The sequence below is a fragment of the Arabidopsis lyrata genome (assembly GCF_000004255.2).
Source record: "Arabidopsis lyrata subsp. lyrata unplaced genomic scaffold ARALYscaffold_7, whole genome shotgun sequence".
NCBI classification, from domain to species: Eukaryota; Viridiplantae; Streptophyta; class Magnoliopsida; order Brassicales; family Brassicaceae; genus Arabidopsis; species Arabidopsis lyrata.
The window spans coordinates 21724813-21747535 of NW_003302549.1; the positions used below are offsets into that span (position 1 = coordinate 21724813).

A 22723-nucleotide genomic window follows, 5' to 3' on the forward strand; every position below is an offset into this window, starting at 1 on the left:
ATTATTTGCTCATTGATGTGTTTGGATATAACCACGATAACAAAACAAGAGAATCAGAATTGACGGCTTTCTATAGTCTAATGAAAGTGATCTTTATAAACCTAGAAATCGTTCGATGATTGATGAGTTTGGCTATAACAATGATAACGAAAAAGGAGCAAAATGGACGGTTTTCTACAGGCTCACGAAAAAACTATTGACAAACGTAGAAATCATTTACTGATGATGAGTTTGGCTATAACCATGATAACAAAAAAAGAGGAGAAGATTTGACGGTTTTATGTAGTCTCATGAAAGAGCTCTTTATAAACGTAGAAATCGTTTGCTGATTGAAAAGTTTTGCTATAACCATTATAACGGAAAATGAGCAAAATTGATAAGTTTTTACAGAATGATGTAAGAGCTCTTGATAAACGTAGAAATCATTTGCTGCTTGATAAGATAGGCTATAACCATGATAACAAAAAAATGAGCGAAACTAACGGTTTTTTTACAGCCTAATGAACACCTATTGATAAACGTAGAAATTATTTTATGATTTGTGAGTTTATAACCATGATAAAAAAATAAGAAGAACAAAGATAAAGGTTTTATGCAGCCTCATGAAAAAGCTCTTGATAAACGTAGAAAACATTTGTTGATGGTGAGTTTGGCTATAACTAGGATAACAAAAAACAAGAAAGAAAAATTCACGGTTTTCTCCTATTGATGAGAGCTCTTGATTAATGTATAAATCATTTGCTAATTGAAGAGTTTTGCTATAACAATTATAACGGAAATTTTGTAGAATTGACAGTTTTCTTCAACTTCATAAAAATGTCCTTGATAACCATAAATATCATTTGCTGATTGATGAGTTTGGCTATAACCATGATTAAAAAAAAAAGTTGATGGGTTTCCGCAACGTAATGAAAGAGCCCTTGATAAACGTAAAAATTATATGCTCATTGATGAGTGTGGCTATAACAATGATAACAAAACAAGAGAGACAAAATTGACGGCTTTCTGTAATCCGATGAAAGAGAACTTGATAAACATAGAAATCATTTGAAGATTGATGAGTTTGACTATAACTATAAGAACTAAAAATATTGAATAAAATTGATGGTTTTCTGCAAGCTCATGAAAAGAACTTGATAAACGTATAAATTATTTGCTCATTGATGTGTTTGGATATAACCATGATAACAAAACAAGAGAATCAGAATTGACGGCTTTCTAAAGTCTAATGAAAGTGATCTTTATAAACCTAGAAATCGTTCGATGATTGATGAGTTTGGCTATAACAATGATAACGAAAAAGGAGCAAAATGGACGGTTTTCTACAGGCTCACGAAAAAACTATTGACAAACGTAGAAATCATTTACTGATGATGAGTTTGGCTATAACCATGATAACAAAAAAAGAGGAGAAGATTTGACGGTTTTATGTAGTCTCATGATATAGCTCTTTATAAACGTAGAAATCGTTTGCTAATTGAAAAGTTTTGCTATAACCATTATAACGGAAAATGAGCAAAATTAATAAGTTTTTACAGTATGATGAAAGAGCTCTTGATAAACATAGAAATCATTTGCTGCTTGATGAGATAGGCTATAACCATGATAACAAAAAAATGAGCGAAACTAACGGTTTTTTTACAGCCTAATGAAGCACCTATTGATAAACGTAGAAATTATTTTCTGATTTATGAGTTCATAACCATGATAAAAAAAATAAGAAGAGCAAAAATGAAGGTTTTATGCAGCCTCATGAAAAAGCTCTTGATAAACGTAGATATCATTTGTTGATGGTGAGTTTGGCTATAACCTGGATAACAAAAAACAAGAGAGCAAAATTGACGGTTTTCTCCTATTTGATGAAAGAGCTCTTGATAAATGTATAAATTTTTTGCTAATTGAAGAGTTTTGCTATAACCATTATAACGGAAAATGGTTAAAATTGACAGTTTTCTGCAACTTTATAAAAATGCCCTTGATAACCGTAAATATCATTTGCTGATTGATGAGTTTGGCTATAACCATGATAAAAAAAAAGTTTATGGGTTTCTTTAACGTAATGAAAGAGCCCTTGATAAACGTAAATATTATTTGCTCATTGATGAATGTGGCTATAACTATGATAACAAAACAAGAGAGGCAAAATTGACGGCTTTCCGTAATCTGATGAAAGAGAACTTGATAAACATAGAAATCATTTGCAGATTGATGAGTTTTACTATAACTATAATAACGAAAAACAATGACCAAAATTGACGGTTTTCTGCAAGCTCATGAAAAAGAACTTGATAAACGTAGAAATTATTTGCTCATTGATGTGTTTGGCTATAACCATGATAACAAAACAAGAGAACCAGAATTGACGGCTTTCTATAGTCTAATGGAAGAGATCTTGATAAACCTAGAAATCGTTTGCTGATTGATGAGTTTGGCTATAACAACTATAACGAAAAAGGAGCAAAATTGACGGTTTTCTACAGGATCACGAAAAAACTATTGACAAACGTATAAATCATTTACTGATGATGAGTTTGGCTATAACCATGATAACAAAAAAATGAGCGAAACTAACGGTTTTTTTACAATATAATGAAATAACTATTGTTAAACGTATAAATTATTTTCTGATTTATGAGTTTATAACCATGATAAAAAAAAACAAGAAGAGCAAAAATGATGGTTTTATGCAGCCTCATGAAAAGCTCTTGATAAACGTCGAAATTGTTTGTTGATGATGAGTTTGGCTATAACCAGGATACCAAAAAAAAGAGAGCAAAATTGACGGTTTTCTCCTATTTGATGAAAGAGCTCTTGATAAATGTATAAATCATTTGCTACTTGAAGAGTTTTGCTATAACAATTATAACGGAAAATGGGTAAAATTGACAGTTTCCTGCAACTTTATAAAAATGCCCTTGATAACCATATATATCATATGCTGATTGATGAGTTTGGCTATAACCATGATTAAAAAAAAAAAGTTGATGGGTTTCTGCACTGTAATGAAAGAGCCCTTGATAAACGTAAATATTATTTGCTCATTGATGAGTGTGGCTATAACCATGAAATCCGATGAAAGTGACGGTTTTCTCCTATTTGATGAAAGAGCTCTTGATAAATGTATAAATCATTTGCTACTTGAAGAGTTTTGCTATAACAATTATAACGAAAAATGGGTAAAGCCGTCAATTTTCTTCAACTTTATAATAATGCCCTTGATAACCATAAATATCATTTGCTGATTGATGAGTTTGGCTATAACCATGATTAAAAAAAAAAAGGGTGATGGGTTTCTGCAACGTAATGAAAGAGCCCTTAATAAACGTAAAAATTTTTGCTCATTGATGAGTGTGGCTATAACCATGATAACAAAACAAGAGAGACAAAATTGACCGCTTTCTTCAATCCGATGAAAGAGAACTTGACTATAATAGAAATCATTTGCAGTTTGATGAGTTTGACTATAAATATAATAACGAAAACAATGAACAAAATTGACGGTTTTCTACAAGTTCAAAAAAAGAACTTGATAAACGTAGAAATTATTTGCTCATTGATGTGTTTGGCTATAACCATGATAACAAAACAAGAGAACCAGAATTGACGGCTTTCTATAGTCTAATGAAAAAGACCTTTATAAATCTAGAAATCGTTTGATGATTGATGATTTTGGCTATAACAATGATAACGAAAAAGGAGCAAAATTGACGGTTTTCTACAGGCTCACGAAAAAACTATTGACAATCGTAGAAATCATTTACTGATGATGAGTTTGGCTATAACCATGATAAAAAAAATGGTTGATGGGTTTCTTCAACGTAATGAAAGAACCCTTGATAAACGTAAAAATTATTTGTTCATTGATGAGTGCTGCTATAACCATGATAACAAAACAAAAGAGACAAAATTGATGGCTTTCTGCAATCCGATGAAAGAGAACTTGATAAACATAGAAATCATTTGCAGATTGATGAGTTTGACTATAATTATAATAACGAAAAATAATGAACAAAATTGACGGTTTTCTACAAGCTCATGAAAAAGAACTTGATAAACGTAGAAATTATTTGCTCATTGATGTGGTTGACTATAACCATGATAACAAAACAAGAGAACCAGAATTGACTGCTTTCTATAGTCTAATGAAAGAGATCTTGATAAACCTATAAATCGTTTGCTGATTAATGAGTTTGGCTATAACAATGATAACGAAAAAGGAGCAAAATTGACGGTTTTCTGCAGGCTCAGGAAAAAACTATTGACAAACGTAGAAATCATTTACTGATGATGAGTTTGGCTATAACCATGATAACAAAAAGAGAGGAGAAGATTTGACGGTTTTATGTAGTCTCATGAAAGAGCTCTTGATAAACGTAGAAATTAGTTGCTGATTGAAAAGTTTTGCTATAACCATTATAACGGAAAATGAGCAAAATTGATAAGTTTTTACAGAATGATGAAAGAGCTCTTGATAAACGTAGAAATCATTTGCTGCTTGATGAGATAGGCTATCACCATGATAACAAAAAAAAGAGTGAAACTAACGGTTTTTTTACAACCTAATGAAGCACCTTTTGATAAACGTAGAAATTATTTTCTGATTTATGAGTTTATAACCATGATAAAAAAACAAGGAGCAAAAATGAAAGTTTTAAGCAGCCTCATGAAAAAGCTCTTGATAAACGTAGAAATCATTTGTTGATGGTGAGTTTGGCTATAACCTGGATAACAGAAAAAAAAGAGAGCAAAATTGAGGGTTTTCTCCTATTTGATGAAAGAGCTCTTGATAAATGTATAAATTATTTGCTAATTGAAAAGTTTTGCTATAACCATTATAACGGAAAATAGGTAAAATTGACAGTTTTCTGCAACTTTGTAAAAATGCCCTTGATAACCATAAATATCATTTGCTGATTGATGAGTTTGGCTATAACCATGATTAAAAAATAAAAAGTTGATGGGTTTCTGCAACTTAATGAAAGAGCCCTTGATAAACGTAAAAATTATTTGCTCATTGATGATGGTGGCTATAACCATGATAACAAAACAAGAGATACAAAATTGACGGCTTTCTGCAATCCAATGAAAGAGAACTTGATAAACATAGAAATCATTTGCAGATTGATGAGTTTGACTATAACTATAATAACGAAAAATAATGAACAAAATTGACGGTTTTCTGCAAGCTCATGAAAAAGAACTTGATAAACGTAGAAATTATTTGCTCATTGATGTGTTTGGCTATAATCATGAAAACAAAACAAGAGAACCAAAATTGACGGCTTTCTACAGTCTAATGAAAGAGATCTTTATAAACCTAGAAATCGTTTGATGATTGATGAGCTTGGCTATAACAATGATAACGAAAAAGGAGTAAAATTGACGGTTATCTACAAGCTCACGAAAAAACTATTGACAAACGTAGAAATCTTTTTATATGCGTTCTGCAATGATACCTTTTACCTCTGATCCATGTGATGGTGGTTATTTTCGTATTGCGTCTCTTAACCCTAACATGGGTGAGTGGTCTGTCTCGGTGAAGATTTTGAATTGTTGGTCTGTTTCGCGTGGCACGGGTAGAGAGCTCAATATGATTTTGGGTGACGAGCATGTTAGTTTTTTGATAACTTACCTTCTATACATGTTTTCGATATTAAATTGAATTGGTTTTGTCTTTAACGTTTTATTTGCAGTTCACCCAAATCCAAGCCGTTGTTCGTGATGAATTAATTGATAATTATCTTTCAAGATTGATAATCGATGAGTGGGTGAGCATTAAAATTTTTGATGTATCACGGGTTAACAGCATATTGAGACCAGTACCGCATAGATTCAAGATTGTGTTTCGTTCGGACACTTTAGTGCAAAGTATTAATATGTGCTCCAGTAGAACCTATTTCAATCTAACTGAGTTTGTGAGTATATTGAGTGGTACTGTTAATCCGAATATTTGCGTTGGTAAGCCTAATTTGTAAATTTATTTGTGCTTTTGGAGTTTATTTGCGGTTCATGTTCTGACTGTATTATTCATATGTGTGTTTCATAGATGTTGTTGGCAAAATTGTCAACGTGAGAGAGTTGGTTTTTGTTCCTTCCGTGGAACATTCTCAAGGAGGATATTTTGAGCTGTACTTTGATTTACGTGATACTGAGTAAGTCACTATTCTTTTAAAGATTTAAACCAGAATATAAAGTCTTATGACTTCTTCAAATCTTAAAATTAGGTGTATCCATCTAGAGTGTCGTTTAACGGGTGACCTTGCAGTCGAGTTCTATGACTTATGGAAGCATCGTTCACGTAACACAGTGATATGTATTATCAAGTTTGTGAAATTAGAGCTATCACAGGAACATTGGTGGAGATGTACCAATGTTACCGGAAGTACGAGGATTATGTTGAATCCGGATCTCAGTATTACCGACGAGATGCTTTGTTGGTAAGTATTTTTTTTTTCCGTTTACAATCAAAACTCTAAAGTTGGCGACTGGACATTCACTGTTTATGGTGTTCTAAATCGGATGTCAGGAATCCTGAAAATGACCAAGTACCGATCATCACACGGAAGGAGAATGCCATGGAGTGATGATGTTCGTTGATTTCTTATTTTGTTGGTGAATGATTTTAAAAGATGATTTATTATAATTTTTTTAGCATTTATAATATTATTGAATTTTTTAAATTTCATCATTTTCCATAATTTTACCACACTAAATCCTAAACAATTTACCATATTTTTCTTACACTACCAAGTAACACCTAAACAATCCCTTATTTCACATGATTTTACCATTCATACAACATTCTTCCCGCGCATGTGCGCGGGCAATCACCTAGTTTTATTTTATTATGGTGGTAGATTTTGAGGATGTGGAACAAACCATATGTATCAATGCATGAAGCTAGCTATCATCGTATGATAAGGTAAGTTTTGATCAAAACATAATTCTTTTGGTATTGATTTATATGTTTTAATAATTAGTTTTGAACTATTTTCTTAATTTTTAGTAGGTTGATACCCTATGATTTATTCATTAGATGAAGAAGTGAATTTTTTTGAACATATAATATGTTTAACTTTTGATATGATTATTTAGGGTTAGTGTATTAATGTTTTTGTGGATGCGAAGATTTAGAGACGTTTGATATGATATGACTATTGTGTGATAATAGAAATGTGACATTTCATATGGTTCTACACGTTTTGATAAGGTACAAATTCTTTTGTCAATGTTCAGGAGGTTGCTGCATAAAGATTGATTTCACCGGATGAATATATAAAATCTTGAAACATGATTGACTATAAAAAACTATATATTAAAAAATATATGAAAATAATTACTAAATAAATAGAAAACTTAAATGAAGTAATTTATAAATATTTACAGAATATCTTATTTTGTTTTTTTTACACGGGTTATTAAAGTTTTAGTTATAAAGCCGCATATACGCGGATCCTAAGTTTATTCTCTTACACGGGTTATAATTTATATGAAAATAATTACAATTTTAATACTTAAAATTTTTTTAAATTAAATTGGTTAATTTATAAAAAAAAAAATTACAAAACATTAGATTTTAATTTTATACGAATTATAAAATTTTTAATTTTAAACCCGCGTATACGCGGGTCCTAATCTAGTTATAATAAAAAAAAAGAAAATCTTATTGGGCTAGCAGTGAAACCTGACTCTCTTCAGGCACTACTATATCGTTGTTATCTCTGCTAGATGAGTTTAAATTATAAAGAGTAGACTGAATTTATAAAAAAAAATTATAAAAAAAAATTGTACGAATTTACAAAATGGTTAATTTATAAACCATTACAAAATCGTACGAACTTACAAAAATTGTACGAATTTAAAAAAAATTTATAAAAAAATGGTTAATTTATAAAAAAAATTTACAAAACATTAGATTTTAATTTTATACGAATTATAAAATTTTTAATTTTAAACCCGCGTACACGCGGGTCCTAATCTAATTATAATAAAAAAAAAAAAATCTTATTGGGCTAGCTGTATACAATTTTCCAGCCCATCACCATGAAGGACGCAAAAGCTGCAGTGAAACCTGACTCTCTTCAGGCACTACTAGATCGTTGTTATCTCTGCTAGATGAGTTTAAATTATAAAGAGTAGACTGAATTCCCTCATAAGCAATGAAGTATGATTTTTTTAACCGGGCCTTGTGGCCTAGTGGTAAAGGGGTCACAACTGTGACTTCCGCCACCAGGGTTCGAGGCACGGCCACTGGCAGGTTTACATAGGGGAATTGCCAGCCTCGTGGGATTAGTCCTTGGGCCTAGGAAGCCTTTGAGAGACCCGCGGTTATTCAAAAAAAAAAAAAGAAGTATGTTTTGCTTTTATGAATTCTTGTTAAGATAATTACTTTCATAGATCGATAGATGGTATATTTAGTATGTGGTTTGGTGTGTGCGTTGATAAATACATACCGAAAGACTTTGGTTTTATTTTGACATGCACATATGAAATCTGTTTCCTGCAAGTCAAACTAACTAGGCTGGAAGTGTTGGTTTAAAGGGATATGCAACGTTAATGCTTAGTTAGAGAAAATCCTATCCTAATTTGATACTAGCTAGGTTATGGAGAGACATATATAGTTAGGACATACATGCAGTATATAGTTAGGAGAGGTGGAACAGATGAGGCATTAATGTTTGAATGGGCCACTTAATTGGCACCCCGCCCCAAGTGTACAAACACAGAAATTGAGAGGTGATTCATTGAAAGCACAGGGAAGTTGTTGGCCCTTCAAAGAGACATTGCCCAACAAACAATCATGATCAAACTACAACAAACGTTAATTAGTTTCATCGAAGATGTGCGTCTTTTCTTTGAGAGAAGAGAGAGTTCAGATGAAGCTTATGGATGCAAGGCTTTTCTTGGAGGAGAAGCTATCTGAATTAGAGGAAGCTAATAGACAAGGAGAGACGGAGAGGAATAGGATGATGAAACCAAAGATACTGGAGAGACCGGGGAGGAGGATCGGAGCTCGGAGGGTTCAAAGCTGGAGTGCCAATTAAAAGGTTCAGCTCAAAATTCTGCTTAGACAAATTAAAGACCACCCCAAGATGTACCCCTCTTCTTGATACTGTAAGCTTTTCTTTTCTTTGTCCCTCTCGCTCAATCTCAATAATTCACATCTCAGAATACTAATAAGATTCTCTTTGTTTGTCCGTTAGATAATATTTTCTTAAATTTGATTTCGCATCTGACCAAATATATCGATCAAATGCCAAAAGGTCCCGTTGGCGTAAAATATTAGCCAAAGAACCCACGTCGAATTTATGTCACAGACAGAAATATATGGGACTTTCCAAGATATTTTAAAATGATTTGATTTTACATTAACACATTTGAAATTGTTAATTTCGAAACAATTCATCACGTACGCCTTCTTGAGATAATGTGCTTCTAGTTATATATTTTGATAGAATTGAAGCTTCCTTTAGATCAATTAGTTAGGGTGATCAGACTATTTTTGGACTAAAAATTAGTGGGGTAAAGTGTGTTCAAACTAATTATAAATGCGTAAAAATTTATTAAATAAAAAATATATTAACATTTTCATTAAGTAATAATTTTTTTTTTTAATTCTGTAACTAATTATTTTCTTCAATTGTTTTGTATTTTTACTTATGAATAAAGGACTGTACAGTACTACAATACAATGATAAATATAACTTTTAATCTAATTAAATTAATGTTAAATAGTTTATAATGTTATTTTAAAAGTTAACACTCATTGTTGATTGGTTAATATCCCTATTAAGTGAATAAAAAGATTTGATATACGTCAAAATCTAATTGACTAATAATTAAGTAATAACATACATATACATTGTTTCTTCTGTTTGTGTCAATAACAATATATATATTAATTGGATGACTCGGAAAGCCAAACCGAGGAATAGAGTTTAGATACAAAAATGGAGACTTGACTGAGGTGCATATTTGTAATTATGAAACAGAAAACGCACTAAGTTGCTGCCATTCACACAAATAAGTTAGAGCGGGACGTATTGTATGTAAAAACGCACTTGCCAAAAACAAAAACATTTTTTTTTTTTGTTCATCATTTCTTAAAAACGCACTTGGTACAATAACTCACTCTCCACGTAGCGGTCCACCAAATCCGCAGTGATAAAATAAAGACAAATCCGAATGGTAACCGCGGTTTTTATTGTGCGGGAAAAGCGTTATTATAGTGCGGTACGGTTCAACTGCGGTACGTGCGGGAGAAATATATTTGCGGGACAAGTGCGGTTTGTACAAAATAAGCGGTACAGAATAATGTTTGATTGGTGAAAAAAACTACTTACGGTACGGATTATAGATTATATATATATATTAATAATTAATTAATTTTTTGTGTTAATAAAGAAATAATAACAGATATTTATAAACCATTTATACAAAAATCGATCAAAATATAAATTTAATTTTGTAACATATATATTGTTACATGCGTTGACTAAGTTTATCATAAAAAATATTATCTATTACTTTGATTTTCCCATAACATATTTGCAATATTATCTCGTATTTGCGTCATATGTTCTCCATCTGTTATCTTTATTGATTTTATGTCATCTAAATCATGATCAAAATCTCTGTTGTTTATATTTGTCTCTGTCATTACATCTGCAAAATCTGTATCTGAGAAGTTTGAAATTCTGATGAAATTATGTAATCCCATTGTAGCCATTATCATTCTTTTATTTAACATGAACATTATATCTCAGAAAATCAGAAAGAATCCTCCATTTTTTTTTCCAAACTCAAAAGTTCTCTCGACAACAGAATTTAAAAGAAAGTATGATGATGTCGAAAAGAGAGATTAAAAAAAACAGGTTATAATAAAGTGAAAGAAAAGTTTAGATATGTTTATTTGGGGTAAAAAATATCATATATATTAATATATAAATACTTTTAATAATTAAAATATAAATAAAAAACATATATGTAAAACCCATTGCGGAATTTGTTGGACCGCATGGCTTTTGGGAGTTTGCTGTTTCAAAAGCGGTCTACAAGCTTTTACTCTGTTTTGAAAAACGTGAATTGTATTTTGGTAGAAAAGTAAAAAACGTAAATATGTATTAAATAATGTTGATTGGTAACGAAAGTGTGGTTTTCAAAATGAGTTGTTGAAATCCGCAATTTTTATGTCGTCAATCACGGCCAAATGTTTTTTGGGAAAATTGGAAATAAAGGATAAATATTTAAGTATTTGTCCATATATGAATTCTATGAACAAATATCAACTATTCCTAAACTACCTTTTGCATAAGATTGAACCAATTATTTCAAAAATAATTAAGAAAAATATGTATTAAAATGATAAAGAAGACATGAAGATATATAAAATGTCAAAAATATATTGTTTTGTTTTCGTTTTAGATAGATAAAATTTGATCTATAAAGTTTAGCATATGTCTTCTGAAATTAGAATGTATATTCTATACACTCTACATGTTCTACAAAATTTAGATTATGTATTCTACACACTCTACATGTTCTACAAAATTTAGAAGTCATTTCTTTTCTACGGTATTTAGAATACTAGTTTCTACGACTTTTAGAATACATATTCTATACTTTGTTCTTTGTTCTACAAAAATTAGAATATGTTTTCTAATATTTACTCATGTTCTAAGAATGTTAGAAAACATATTCTTAAGATTTTTTTTTATTCTATAAAAATTAGAAAGTACATTCTATCTAATTTAGATTTTTTTAAAAAAATTCTTAAAATATGGAAATTGAATATAGTGAATTTGATTACATCTGTAAATTACAAAAGTTGAATTCTGAATACTTTAAAATTCTTTATACCTAAGTGAATAAATTATAACACAAATTAGAATTTTTCTTTATACTTCACACTTTTTCCTATAGATTACGCTTAATTTTTTGTCTCAAAACCCGGAAAATTAGTTGAATTTTGAATACTTTAAAATTCTTTATACCTAAGTGAATAAATTATAACACAAATTAGAATTTTTCTTTATACTTAACACTTTTTCCTATAGATTACGTTTAATTTCTTGTTTCAAAACTCGGAAATTTATAATTGCGCTCCATAAAGAAATTGAAATCAAGGGAGTGAGATAGAGAGAGAGATTGAAGAAGAAGAAAAAAAAAATTATTTAGTATGGCGTTATTAGAGAGGAGAGAACAATTACGAAATCTTAACTTTGATGAGCAAGAGAATCAAAGAAGAAGAAGATATGAAATTATCTACGGCAAAATAAATAATGGAATGTAATTAAATGTTGATTTTGTCCTATATTTTTTCCAAATTGTTTTTAGAAAGAAATCAATTTAATTTTGAATTTTTTTAATAGTTTAGTAAAATTTTAAAAGACTGGGGGCATATTAGGATTTTAATTATATGAAATCATATATGACCAATATTAAAGTATATATAACCAATCATAAATATAGAATGCATAGATGGACAATAGTTTAATTATTTGTCCTTTATTTCCAATTTTCCCATGTTTTTTTTAGAACTAAATATAGATAAATGTTGTTATTAATGTTTATACTTGTGCATTATTTTTCGTTTAGAACAGAATATACTTTTGAAGTTTCGAACCACATTCAGAAGTCTTTACTTACTTTTACGTTATATATATTTAAACTGAACTATACCGAACTATACCGAAGTTAACCGAGCCAAATTGGGATTAATAGTGGAAATTATTTGCAACTGAATTTAAACGACACCGTTTTGGACTTTGAACGTTTTGTTTTTTGACGCAAACAAGCTTTTTTATCGTCGTCATTAGTCAGTTTCTCCGATTTGCGCCGTGTTCTTCAATGGCGCTAAAATTTCACCAACAGATCATATCAGACCTTCTCGAGGACTCTAATGGCGGATTAGTAATCCTCTCCTCCGGTCTCTCCCTCGCTAAATTAATCGCTTCTCTCCTCATCCTTCACTCTCCGTCCCAAGGAACTCTACTTCTCCTCCTCTCCCCCGCCGCTCAATCTCTCAAATCCAGAATCATCCATTGCATCTCCTCTCTTGATTCTCCTACTCCGACGGAAATCACCGCAGATCTTCCGGCGAATCAGCGTTACTCGCTTTACACCTCCGGTTCTCCTTTCTTCATCACGCCGCGGATTCTCATCGTCGATCTATTGACTCAACGGATTCCAGTTTCTTCACTCGCCGGAATCTTCATCCTCAATGCTCATTCACTTTCCGAAACCTCCACTGAAGCATTCATTGTACGAATCGTTAAATCCCTAAATGGCTCCGCCTATATACGCGCCTTTTCCGATAGACCGCAAGCTATGGTCTCCGGTTTCGCCAAGACTGAACGCACCATGCGTGCTCTCTTCCTCCGTAGGCTCCATCTTTGGCCAAGGTTTCAGTTGGATGTGTCTCAGGAATTGGAGCGAGAACCACCTGAGGTTGTGGATATTAGGGTTTCGATGTCGAATTACATGGTGGGGATACAGAAAGCCATAATTGAAGTTATGGACGCTTGTCTCAAGGAGATGAAGAAGACCAACAAGGTTGATGTTGATGATTTGACTGTAGAGAGTGGCTTGTTTAAGTCCTTTGATGAGATTGTGAGGAGGCAGCTTGACCCTATTTGGCATACTCTCGGGAAGAGAACCAAACAGCTTGTTTCTGATTTGAAGACTTTAAGGAAGCTGCTTGACTATCTTGTTAGGTAATAGCTCTCTCTCTCGTCTCTACTACATCAGTATTGTTCTTATGCAAAGCCTTCAAGTTGAGTGGTTCTTCAGTTTCTAACAGCAATTTGTTGTTATATTTATGGATTTTGTGGATAGGTATGATGCTGTGAGTTTTCTGAAGTTCTTGGATACACTAAGGGTATCAGAGAGCTATCGGTCTGTTTGGTTATTTGCAGAGTCCAGCTATAAAATATTTGATTTTGCAAAGAAACGAGTGTATCGTCTCGTGAAGGCAAAAGAACATGTTACAAATAAAAGTGGTAAAAAGAGAAAGTCCAAGAGCGAAAGTGACTCTGTAGAAGCAGGTAACAAAGTCTTGATCTACATTGGTTGTATCTTGCATCTAGTGACCCGTGTGTTATAAGCATTTCGAAAAAATTTCCTGATAATTGGACATGAATCAGTTGGTGGGGAAACGGCGACAAATGTGGCTACTGGCGTTGTTGTTGAAGAGGTTCTTGAAGAGGCGCCAAAATGGAAAGTCTTACGTGTGAGTGACTGAGTGAGTTTCAGTTTCAATGCCGTTTTTATGTTATTGTTGATTTAATGATGGAAGTTGGTTAAGCTAGTGACCGTATCTGTTCTTTATTTTTTGACCTCTTTGATTTGGCCGCCACATTCTATGATTGACAGACATGTTTTCTTGGATTCGCCGTACGAAAGCGCATTAAATCTAGTGGTATGCCTGTGATTAATACAGGAGATTTTAGAAGAGACACAAGAAGAAAGAAAAAAGCAGGCTTTTTCTGAGGAAGACAACAGTGACAACAATGGAATAGTTCTTGTGGCTTGCAAAGATGAACGGTCCTGCATGCAGCTTGAAGATTGCATCACAAACAATCCACAGAAGGTCCAGTCAGATAACTACTTTTTACTAGATTTTACATTATTCATTAACAACCAATATGAACCCTGTCACTACTTACCATAATTTTAGAAATCAACATCCAAGGTCTCATTTTGTCTACACTTGTGCAGGTAATGCGGGAAGAATGGGAAATGTACCTGCTGAGCAAAACCGAACTCCGCAGTATGCAGACACCGCAAAAGAAGAAACAAAAAACTCCCAAGGGTTTTGGGATTCTTGATGGAGTTGTTCCAGTAACTACAATACAGAACTCGGAAGGTAGCAGTGTTGGCAGACAAGAGCATGAGGCTCTTATGGCTGCTGCGTCTTCTATTCACAAGCTTGGAAAGACAACGGATATGGCTCTTGGAAATAACAACCCAGAGCCTCATGTTGAAAAGGCTTCATGTACCAAAGGAAAAGCTAAAAAGGATTCAACAAGTCTCCGGAGATCCATAAGAAGTTGCAATAAGAAAAAGGAAAACAGTAAACCTGAAATCTTAGCAGGCCCAGAGAATGAAGAAAAAGCCAGTGAAGCTAGCACATCAGGCCCCCGGGAAGCTAATGTCGTTCACTCCAGTAGTGCTAAAAAGCTACCGCATGTGCATTTTTATGCCTTAGAAAGTGATCAACCTATACTAGATATCTTGAAACCCTCTGTGATCATTGTCTACCATCCTGACATGGGTTTTGTTAGAGAAATTGAGGTGTACAAAGCAGAGAACCCTTTGAGAAAGCTGAAAGTGTATTTTCTTTTCTATGATGAGTCCACAGAAGTGCAGAAGTTTGAAGCAAGCATACGTCGAGAAAATGAAGCGTTTGAATCATTGATCAGGCAGAAGTCTTCGATGATGATTCCCGTTGATCAGGTTTGAAACTCAAATCCTAACATTTCAATTGAAACGAAGCCTGTGTGAGTTTTTTTTTCCTGCTTCAAAGTTTACAATTTGATTTGAAAGTACATTAGAACAACTCAATTAATGTTCGCGTTGCTAAAAGAAGTTTACATTATTAAATTGAATCAGACCAAGTAGATGAATTTCTCTATCGGAAATTTACGTTATCTTCTTGTTTGTCCGCACTGGATTCCAGTTTTTTTTTCCTGCTTTCTTCTCATCCATGTGCTATAAACTTGGAATTAGGATGGGCTCTGCATGGGGTCCAATTCTTCTACAGAGTTTCCAGCTTCAAGTACTCAAAACTCATTAACCCGAAAAGCAGGTGGGAGAAAGGAAATGGAGAAAGAGACACAGGTTCATATCTCAATACTGATATTTTCTCCAAGATTAACTAGATTTGGGAAAGACTTTACTTTATAAAATGTGTTTCTCACCAGGTTATAGTTGACATGAGGGAGTTCATGAGCAGCCTACCAAATGTTCTTCACCAGAAAGGCATGAAGATAATACCAGTTACACTAGAGGTCGGCGACTATATCCTATCTCCTTCAATATGCGTGGAGAGAAAGAGCATTCAAGATCTTTTCCAGAGCTTCACATCAGGTCGTTTATTTCACCAAGTCGAAATGATGTCCCGTTATTACAGAATACCCGTTCTTCTCATCGAGTTCTCTCAAGACAAAAGCTTCTCCTTTCAGGTACCCGCCAACATTCCAAGCTTCACAGTCAAAATAATTTTCGTTTTCTCTTATCTTTATCATATTTTGATCTGTTCTTCATTGAGTTTGGATCGGTTCTTTTTTTCTTTTGCAGTCTGCGAGTGATATATCAGATGATGTGACTCCATATAACATCATATCAAAACTATCATTGCTAGTTCTGCATTTTCCTCGGTTAAGGATATTATGGTCTCGAAGTCTACATGCAACCGCAGAAATCTTCACTACCTTAAAATCCAACCAAGATGAGCCCGATGAGACCCGAGCAGTGAGAGTTGGTGTGCCTTCAGAAGAAGGTATCATAGAAAATGACATCAGGTAAAAGAAAACTCTCTTTCTTAAACTGCAAAATCAGTTTTGTTTATTTGCGTTGGTAAAATATCGAAATTGACTCATTATGTGAAACAGAGCCGAGAACTATAACACATCAGCAGTAGAGTTTCTGAGAAGGCTTCCTGGAGTTTCAGACGCAAACTATAGAACGATAATGGAGAAATGTAAGAGTTTGGCTGAGCTCGCGTCTTTGCCTGTGGAGACATTAGCAGAACTCATGGGTGGTCACAAAGTTGCTAAAAGTCTCAGAGAGTTTCTTGACGCTAAGTATCCGACTTTGCTATAAAGAGAGAGGTAACACTTATTTAATTTAGAAGCTCAATCACAAAGCTGCTTAGTTATTTCTTGTTCATCTGTGACATTTGATATAGATTAGATTTAATATTCTCCATTTCTCCATTTGATCATTTATGAGTTGATTGATCTGTTGTAACAGTTATACTAGTGAGCATACTTTGATTGTATTTAAATCTTCGTTTTCAATGAGTAGAGTGCCCTCTTTGGTAGTGTGGTAAAAACAGTAAAAGTATTGAATTGGTGAATTCAGATAGAATCTATTTTTGGTCAAGATTTGGATATTATCTAAATCTAAATGATGATAATATGCAAACTAACATAAATAACTATATATCCATGATATATATTACAAATAGTAAATACACCCAAAAAAAAAAGGCCAAAACTCAAAACTCACTTTTTCTCTCAGAAAAAAATATATATAAAAGGGAGAAACTATATATATGTAAAAAAATAATTGAAAAAAAACTATATATTGAACATAAGAGAACTTTGTACAATATTGCACCATTTGGTTCTTGTGAGAAGATGATCGGTTTTACCTCTTCTTGGCATTTTTAAGATAACGTACAGTCATAACAAGTTGTTGTCTCTCACCTTCAACTTCTGCAAATCTTAGACTTATCTCCGAATACCTCTCTTGCATCTCCTTCAATTCCATCTCCATCAATCCATTTTGCTCTCTTAGCAACGCTACTTCATTTATTAAATCTCGAAGATTGTCACTGTAAAAGCAGAAAACTATCAGATATCATCGGTGTTTTCTTTGTTTACATTGCTTCATGAACATATATATACCTCTTGTTCAATGGCAATACTTCTCTGTTATGCATAGCAATCGCAACTGGACCTTGCAGAGTTTCACCAGTCTGTTCATAAAACCAGAGTTATGTTCTAATGTCTGAGGTTGTAGGAAAGTATATCGAAATTGTAAAAGGTTAATTCTTTTACCTCTTGGCTATTTTGACTTAGTTCATTGAGTTTAGTCTGCAACTCTTCGATTCTGTTCTTCAAATCCTTTTCCTTTTCGATGAACATCTTTAAAGAGGCTTCCAAAGCATTTTCCTTTAGTTTGATTTGTTCCTGGATTACCAAAATTTGGCATCAACATCAAAACAATTAGCCAAATAGTGAGTGTTATAGTGTTAGACGCACTACCTCAAGCTGTTTTATTCTATCTTCGTTGCTTCTTTGCTCGGTTTTTGTTATGTTGTCAGCTGCCGCTTCTCTGTTCGTTAGCTTTGTCATCTCTTCTTCTTTCTTCTTCAGCTCGCTTCTCACTTGTACAACTTGTTTTATGTGATTCTCGATCTCTGATTCATTGTTGGATAAAGAATGCTTTAGATTATCACATTGCGCTATTGCGGTCTCTAGTTGTGATTTTAAAATGGTAATGACTGCTTCTTTTTCATCTTTGATTCGCCGCATCTCCTCTGACAAAGATGCCTCGGTTTCCATACTTGATTTTCTCGTCTTTTCCAATTCAAGTCTCAAGATCTCAATCTCATCCTTCAGCGTTGTGATCTCCTGTGTTAAATCTGCATTAACATCTTCTTTATGCCTCTTTTGATTCTCTAGATCCGCTAACATTCTCTCCATCTCTTTCGTTTTAAGATCTGTCTTTGCCGAGAGCTCGTTGAGCTTTGCTTCGTACTCTACCCTATTTGCTCGGAGTTCATCGTTAGCGTTCATGAGAAGTTCTTCTAGCTGACGCTTCTGCATGCGCAGTTCGCGGGTTTCGGTAATTGCTTTCATAGTGACCTTCTCATTTGCTGCTAATGTAGAAGACATCTGCTCAGAGATTCTCTTGAACTCGTCCTGTATTTTGCTGGCTACACTCGCATTTTTCCACCTCGTCTTCCTCAGGGCTTCTTCGGCTTCGATAGCTCTCTGCTCTTGCTCCACTTTAGCACGTGTGACAGCTTCAATATATCCCTCAAAGATCTGAGCTTGTTTATCTAATTCTTCTTCCAGTTCCTCGATCTGTGTTTCAAGTTCTTTAATGCGGTACAGAGACTTAGAGAACTCCTCGTACTGCTTTTTGAGCTTAGCTTCTAGGTTCTCTACATGATTTTCAAGCTCATTCACGTTTACAAGAGAAGATGAACATTCATATTGCATCTTCAACTGTTCTTGGACTTGGCTTTGCTCTAGCTTATATGAGATATCGTGATTTTCCTGCTTAAGTATCTCATAATCCAGAGAAAGCTGCTCCACCTGTATCTCAAGATCCTCTTTGTCACGTTTATAGATCTCTATCTCATTGTAGAGGTCAGTGATCCTTCGCTCCAGGACATGTGCTTCTTTTGCATCCATGTGTCCCTTCACAAGCTCATCTAGTGCCTTTTGATCCTCATCATCATCTGTCTCACTTGGGCAAGACATTCTCCTTGATTCTTCGATGTTCCTCTCGCAAGTTCTTGGTCTAGGAAGATCAACTGTTTTCTTACTTCTTTGCCCCACCATTGCTTCTAGATCTTGCACAGCAAGGATCAACTCAGTGTTTGATTCTTGTGTCTTTTGAAGCTGTATCCGTAGATTAGAGTTCAGATTCTTCTCATAATCCAGTTCTTCTCGGGTTTCTTCTAAAAGAACGTGTGGATCTCTTCCTTCAAGCTGCAACTTGTTCCTAATTTTTGCCTCTTCCTTTCGCTTGTCAGATGCTTTAAGACTCTCATTATCTGCTTTCAGCAAATCCCTCTCCTGCTTCAGGCTAGTTACTTCCCTCAGGAGATCCTGACTTCTTTTGGTCTCTTTAACAATTTGTTTCCGCAGGCTTTGTAGCTCTAGTTCTGAAAGATCTGTTCGCCTTGCCAAAGCAACGAGCTCGGCTTTAAGCGTATCTACCTCGTCACCCGAGGAAGTCTTCGTTGTGTCTCTCGGGATGGTATCATTTGAACTATTCATGGAGTCATCAGTGCTGATTCCTTGATCAGAACTTCCTGACCACTCGGATTCTGATATATGAGGCTCTTCATATACATTTGTAACCGAATGGTGATGCATAGTTGAGTGGTTTTGCTGAATGTGATCTCCTCTGCTTCCAACTTCTCCCAGTGTATCCAATTCAGAAACACTGTCAAAACTTGACAATGTACTATCAGATTCAATCGATGCTCGACGCCTCAATTCAGCAATTCGGGAAACTTTACCAAATGGACCTTCCTATAAGAACAGACACAAATAAATTTTCTAACTTCTAAACACACCAATGGCTTCAGAAATCAAGAATCTGGAAGAAAAGCAATTATAGAACATAAGTGGTACCTCTTGTGAATCACTTTTATGGCTTTCATCAGCTTCAATACTCAAATGGGATTTCAAATCTTGACCCCGTGACCTTTTCACCAAGCTATCACTTTCTTTCACCACTCTGTAGAGCACACAGACAAAACAGAGACTCCCAATAAGAACACTAAAAGAATAAAGACGTACAAGAGCTTGACAATAAGAAAACTCATAAAAGAAGAGTCCAGTTTCCTATACCTTAGTGGATCTGCATTTTCTAACTGCCTTTGTATTGATACCTGATAATGATAAAACCACAGTTCAAATCTCAGTATCACAGTTCAAAAAGACCAAGAAGCAAGAATCATGTGAGCTTTGCTTTGGATGCAAACACTGTAATGTCTCATGACAAACATTAATGCAAAGAAAGAGAAAGAGAGAGAGAGAGCTAACGTGCAACATTGCTTTTGAATTTGAATTCTGGAGAGGAAGAGAAACATTGCAAGTCTTAATTGCATCAACATAATCAGCAAAATCAATCGAAGCCTCTCCCAGAACACCAGATTTTGCAGATCCCTGTAAAACAAAACTAAGAACATCTGAAAAGTAATCTCAAAATTCTCTTCAAAACTCTTCAAAAGTTTGATTTTCCTCACCGTAGTTGACATAATCAGATGATAAATTCTCTGATTAACTTTCCCTGTTTTCACATCTTGAAGAAACTTCACCGTCTCGTACACCGGAGATTCCCACCGACAATGTCCGTCGAGCACCATAGCCTTCTCTGCCTTCCCCGTCGATTTCCCAACATCTCCGGGAACTACAGAGATCGTTAATCCCTCCGCCTTCAACTGTGTCACCTGACAAACAAAAAAAAAAAAAAAATCAATCACATAATGATGAACTTGATCTCACATATTCAAGATCTAAAAATTCTTAAATCCGAATTTTGTAAACTAAAATCAAAATCGAAAATGAAAGTTACTGTTTATACTGGTCATATCAGATGTCAGATTTGAGTAATATTTTCCCCAATTTCTGGAAAATTCAAAATCTAAGCAACATTTTTCCAGAGAAAATCGCCAGAAAATAATTCGCCGGGAATCGGGAAAATCTCCGAGAGTGAAATTACCTGAGTCGCATGAAACTGCAACTTGAAAACGATTTTGATTTTGTTGCTCTTCTCGCTCCGCCATCTCGATGACTTAAACATCTTCACCGTCGAGTGTGCTTGATCGCGGTAGAAACAGAATTACTCACCGGAGCTCCGGGCATTGTCGCTGAGAACCAGTCATTTATCAAAACTACCTTCTTCTTCAGTCCAATGTAGAGCAATTGATCATCACAAACAGCTAGAACAACACATCACCAGTAGCAAACTACTACTACTACTACTACTACTCCGAGTCGGCTCAGTGAATCGGAACGAGTTCAATTCCCGATTACGTCAAGAGGAAGAAGACGCGAGCGTTAGCTCCCACCAGTTGATTTTTTTTATAAATGGGACAAAAAACGAAAAGTAGATCTAAAGAGAGAGCGAGAGACGATACGTTTTTTTTTTTTTGTTAATACTTCTTTATGACATTAATAATTAAACGAAAATCATAAGTATATATATAGTAATGTTGTATCACCAAACCGAAGAAATATTAATTAGTTGATCAAATAACATCACTAAATTGGTTTATCAATTCAAGGAAAACAAAATAATTTAGGTTATCAATTTATTAATTTTGTGATTTATTGAAACATAGACTCCTAGTTGGTGGTACCCGAATCTGTTTTTTCTAGTGCAAGCAATAGCATAGGTTTTAGGTTTTTAATGTAAAAGAGTCAAAAAGTCAAAACTAGTATTTATTTTGTAGAATATTGCTTATTTAAATTTTAACATGTTTTCAAGTATGTGACCATTTTATTGTGTTCTAAATTCAGCCATTTTCATTTTACAAGATCATATTTTTCTATTCGTTGAACTTAGTTTTTGTTTTTGCAATAAAACACACAAAACTAATGAAATTTTAGCTATAAAAGGAAATATGTATAACAAAATTGTACCGACAGATTTGGAAACAAGATCTTTTATATAATTGATTAAAATAATAAAGTTACGCTCTACTGAAACGGTACGCACCACAATTTTTTTTCATATAGTGGAAAAATAGCTTTATTTATGTATTTTAAATTTTTAATACTATGATTTTTTATTGAAAAAGATACATGTTTTGGGTGGAAGGGACAGTGACCAATCAGCATTGTAATGTCGGTTTTGCCCTCCAACTGCTGTGAAAGTATCATATTCGTAATTCGCGCTAGTAGGGGTAATTTGGTCAGTTACATAAATGTGTGCATGGTCGTTGGTCTCGATAATGGTACAATAAAATAGGCAACGGTCATTAATTTTCTTATAAGGAAATAGTCAACTTGAAGTCTTGAACGTTAATTTCAATGTAATTATTAGTATGTTTTACTTTAACAACTTTTGGATTAATCATCATCATTATTTATAAATTTACCAGAGAAATTTATGTTTAACCACGATTATAAATTTGATCATTGCGAAAATTATGTGGCATATTTTTGCCAGTCCGATTTTTACTTTACAAAAGCAATTAAATTTTAAAGTTATCATTGGTTGGATCGGACATGGAACATGCGAATTT

At 33.7% G+C, this 22723-nt stretch overlaps 2 protein-coding genes across 2 annotated transcripts; one reads left to right on the plus strand and one right to left on the minus strand.

Annotated features, from left to right (window-relative positions):
- The first annotated feature begins 12644 nt into the window (after positions 1-12644).
- LOC9306721 (DNA repair endonuclease UVH1) lies at positions 12645-17056 on the plus strand. The gene is made up of 9 exons (XM_021016976.1): positions 12645-13715; positions 13837-14045; positions 14145-14230; positions 14441-14590; positions 14719-15456; positions 15730-15840; positions 15924-16184; positions 16300-16523; positions 16614-17056. Exons 1-9 carry the CDS (start codon positions 12850-12852, stop codon positions 16822-16824), a joined length of 2856 nt encoding a protein of 951 aa, XP_020872635.1. The 5' UTR covers positions 12645-12849; the 3' UTR covers positions 16825-17056.
- Positions 17057-17142: 86 nt separating this feature from the next.
- On the minus strand, positions 17143-21689 carry LOC110226209 (interaptin). Its single transcript, XM_021016975.1, has 9 exons — positions 21196-21689; positions 20720-20923; positions 20517-20639; positions 20322-20362; positions 20103-20208; positions 17994-20000; positions 17787-17918; positions 17634-17704; positions 17143-17560 (listed from the first exon to the last, which is right to left on the minus strand). Exons 1-9 carry the CDS (start codon positions 21274-21276, stop codon positions 17374-17376), a joined length of 2952 nt encoding a protein of 983 aa, XP_020872634.1. The 5' UTR covers positions 21277-21689; the 3' UTR covers positions 17143-17373.
- Between the last annotated feature and the right edge of the window lie 1034 nt (positions 21690-22723).

Excerpts from the sequence above, each read along its gene's own strand:
- LOC9306721 (XM_021016976.1), top strand. The coding sequence starts at position 12,850 with ATGGCGCTAAAATTTCACCAACAGATCATATCAGACCTTCTCGAGGAC. Across the intron at positions 14,046-14,144 it reads AAGTGACTCTGTAGAAGCAG|TTGGTGGGGAAACGGCGACA; the intron begins GTAACAAAGTCT and ends GACATGAATCAG. Across the intron at positions 14,231-14,440 it reads CAAAATGGAAAGTCTTACGT|GAGATTTTAGAAGAGACACA; the intron begins GTGAGTGACTGA and ends TGATTAATACAG.
- LOC110226209 (XM_021016975.1), bottom strand. The coding sequence starts at position 21,276 with ATGTTTAAGTCATCGAGATGGCGGAGCGAGAAGAGCAACAAAATCAAA. Across the intron at positions 20,209-20,321 it reads GAAAATGCAGATCCACTAAG|AGTGGTGAAAGAAAGTGATA; the intron begins GTATAGGAAACT and ends TGTGCTCTACAG. Across the intron at positions 17,919-17,993 it reads ATAGAATAAAACAGCTTGAG|GAACAAATCAAACTAAAGGA; the intron begins GTAGTGCGTCTA and ends TTGGTAATCCAG.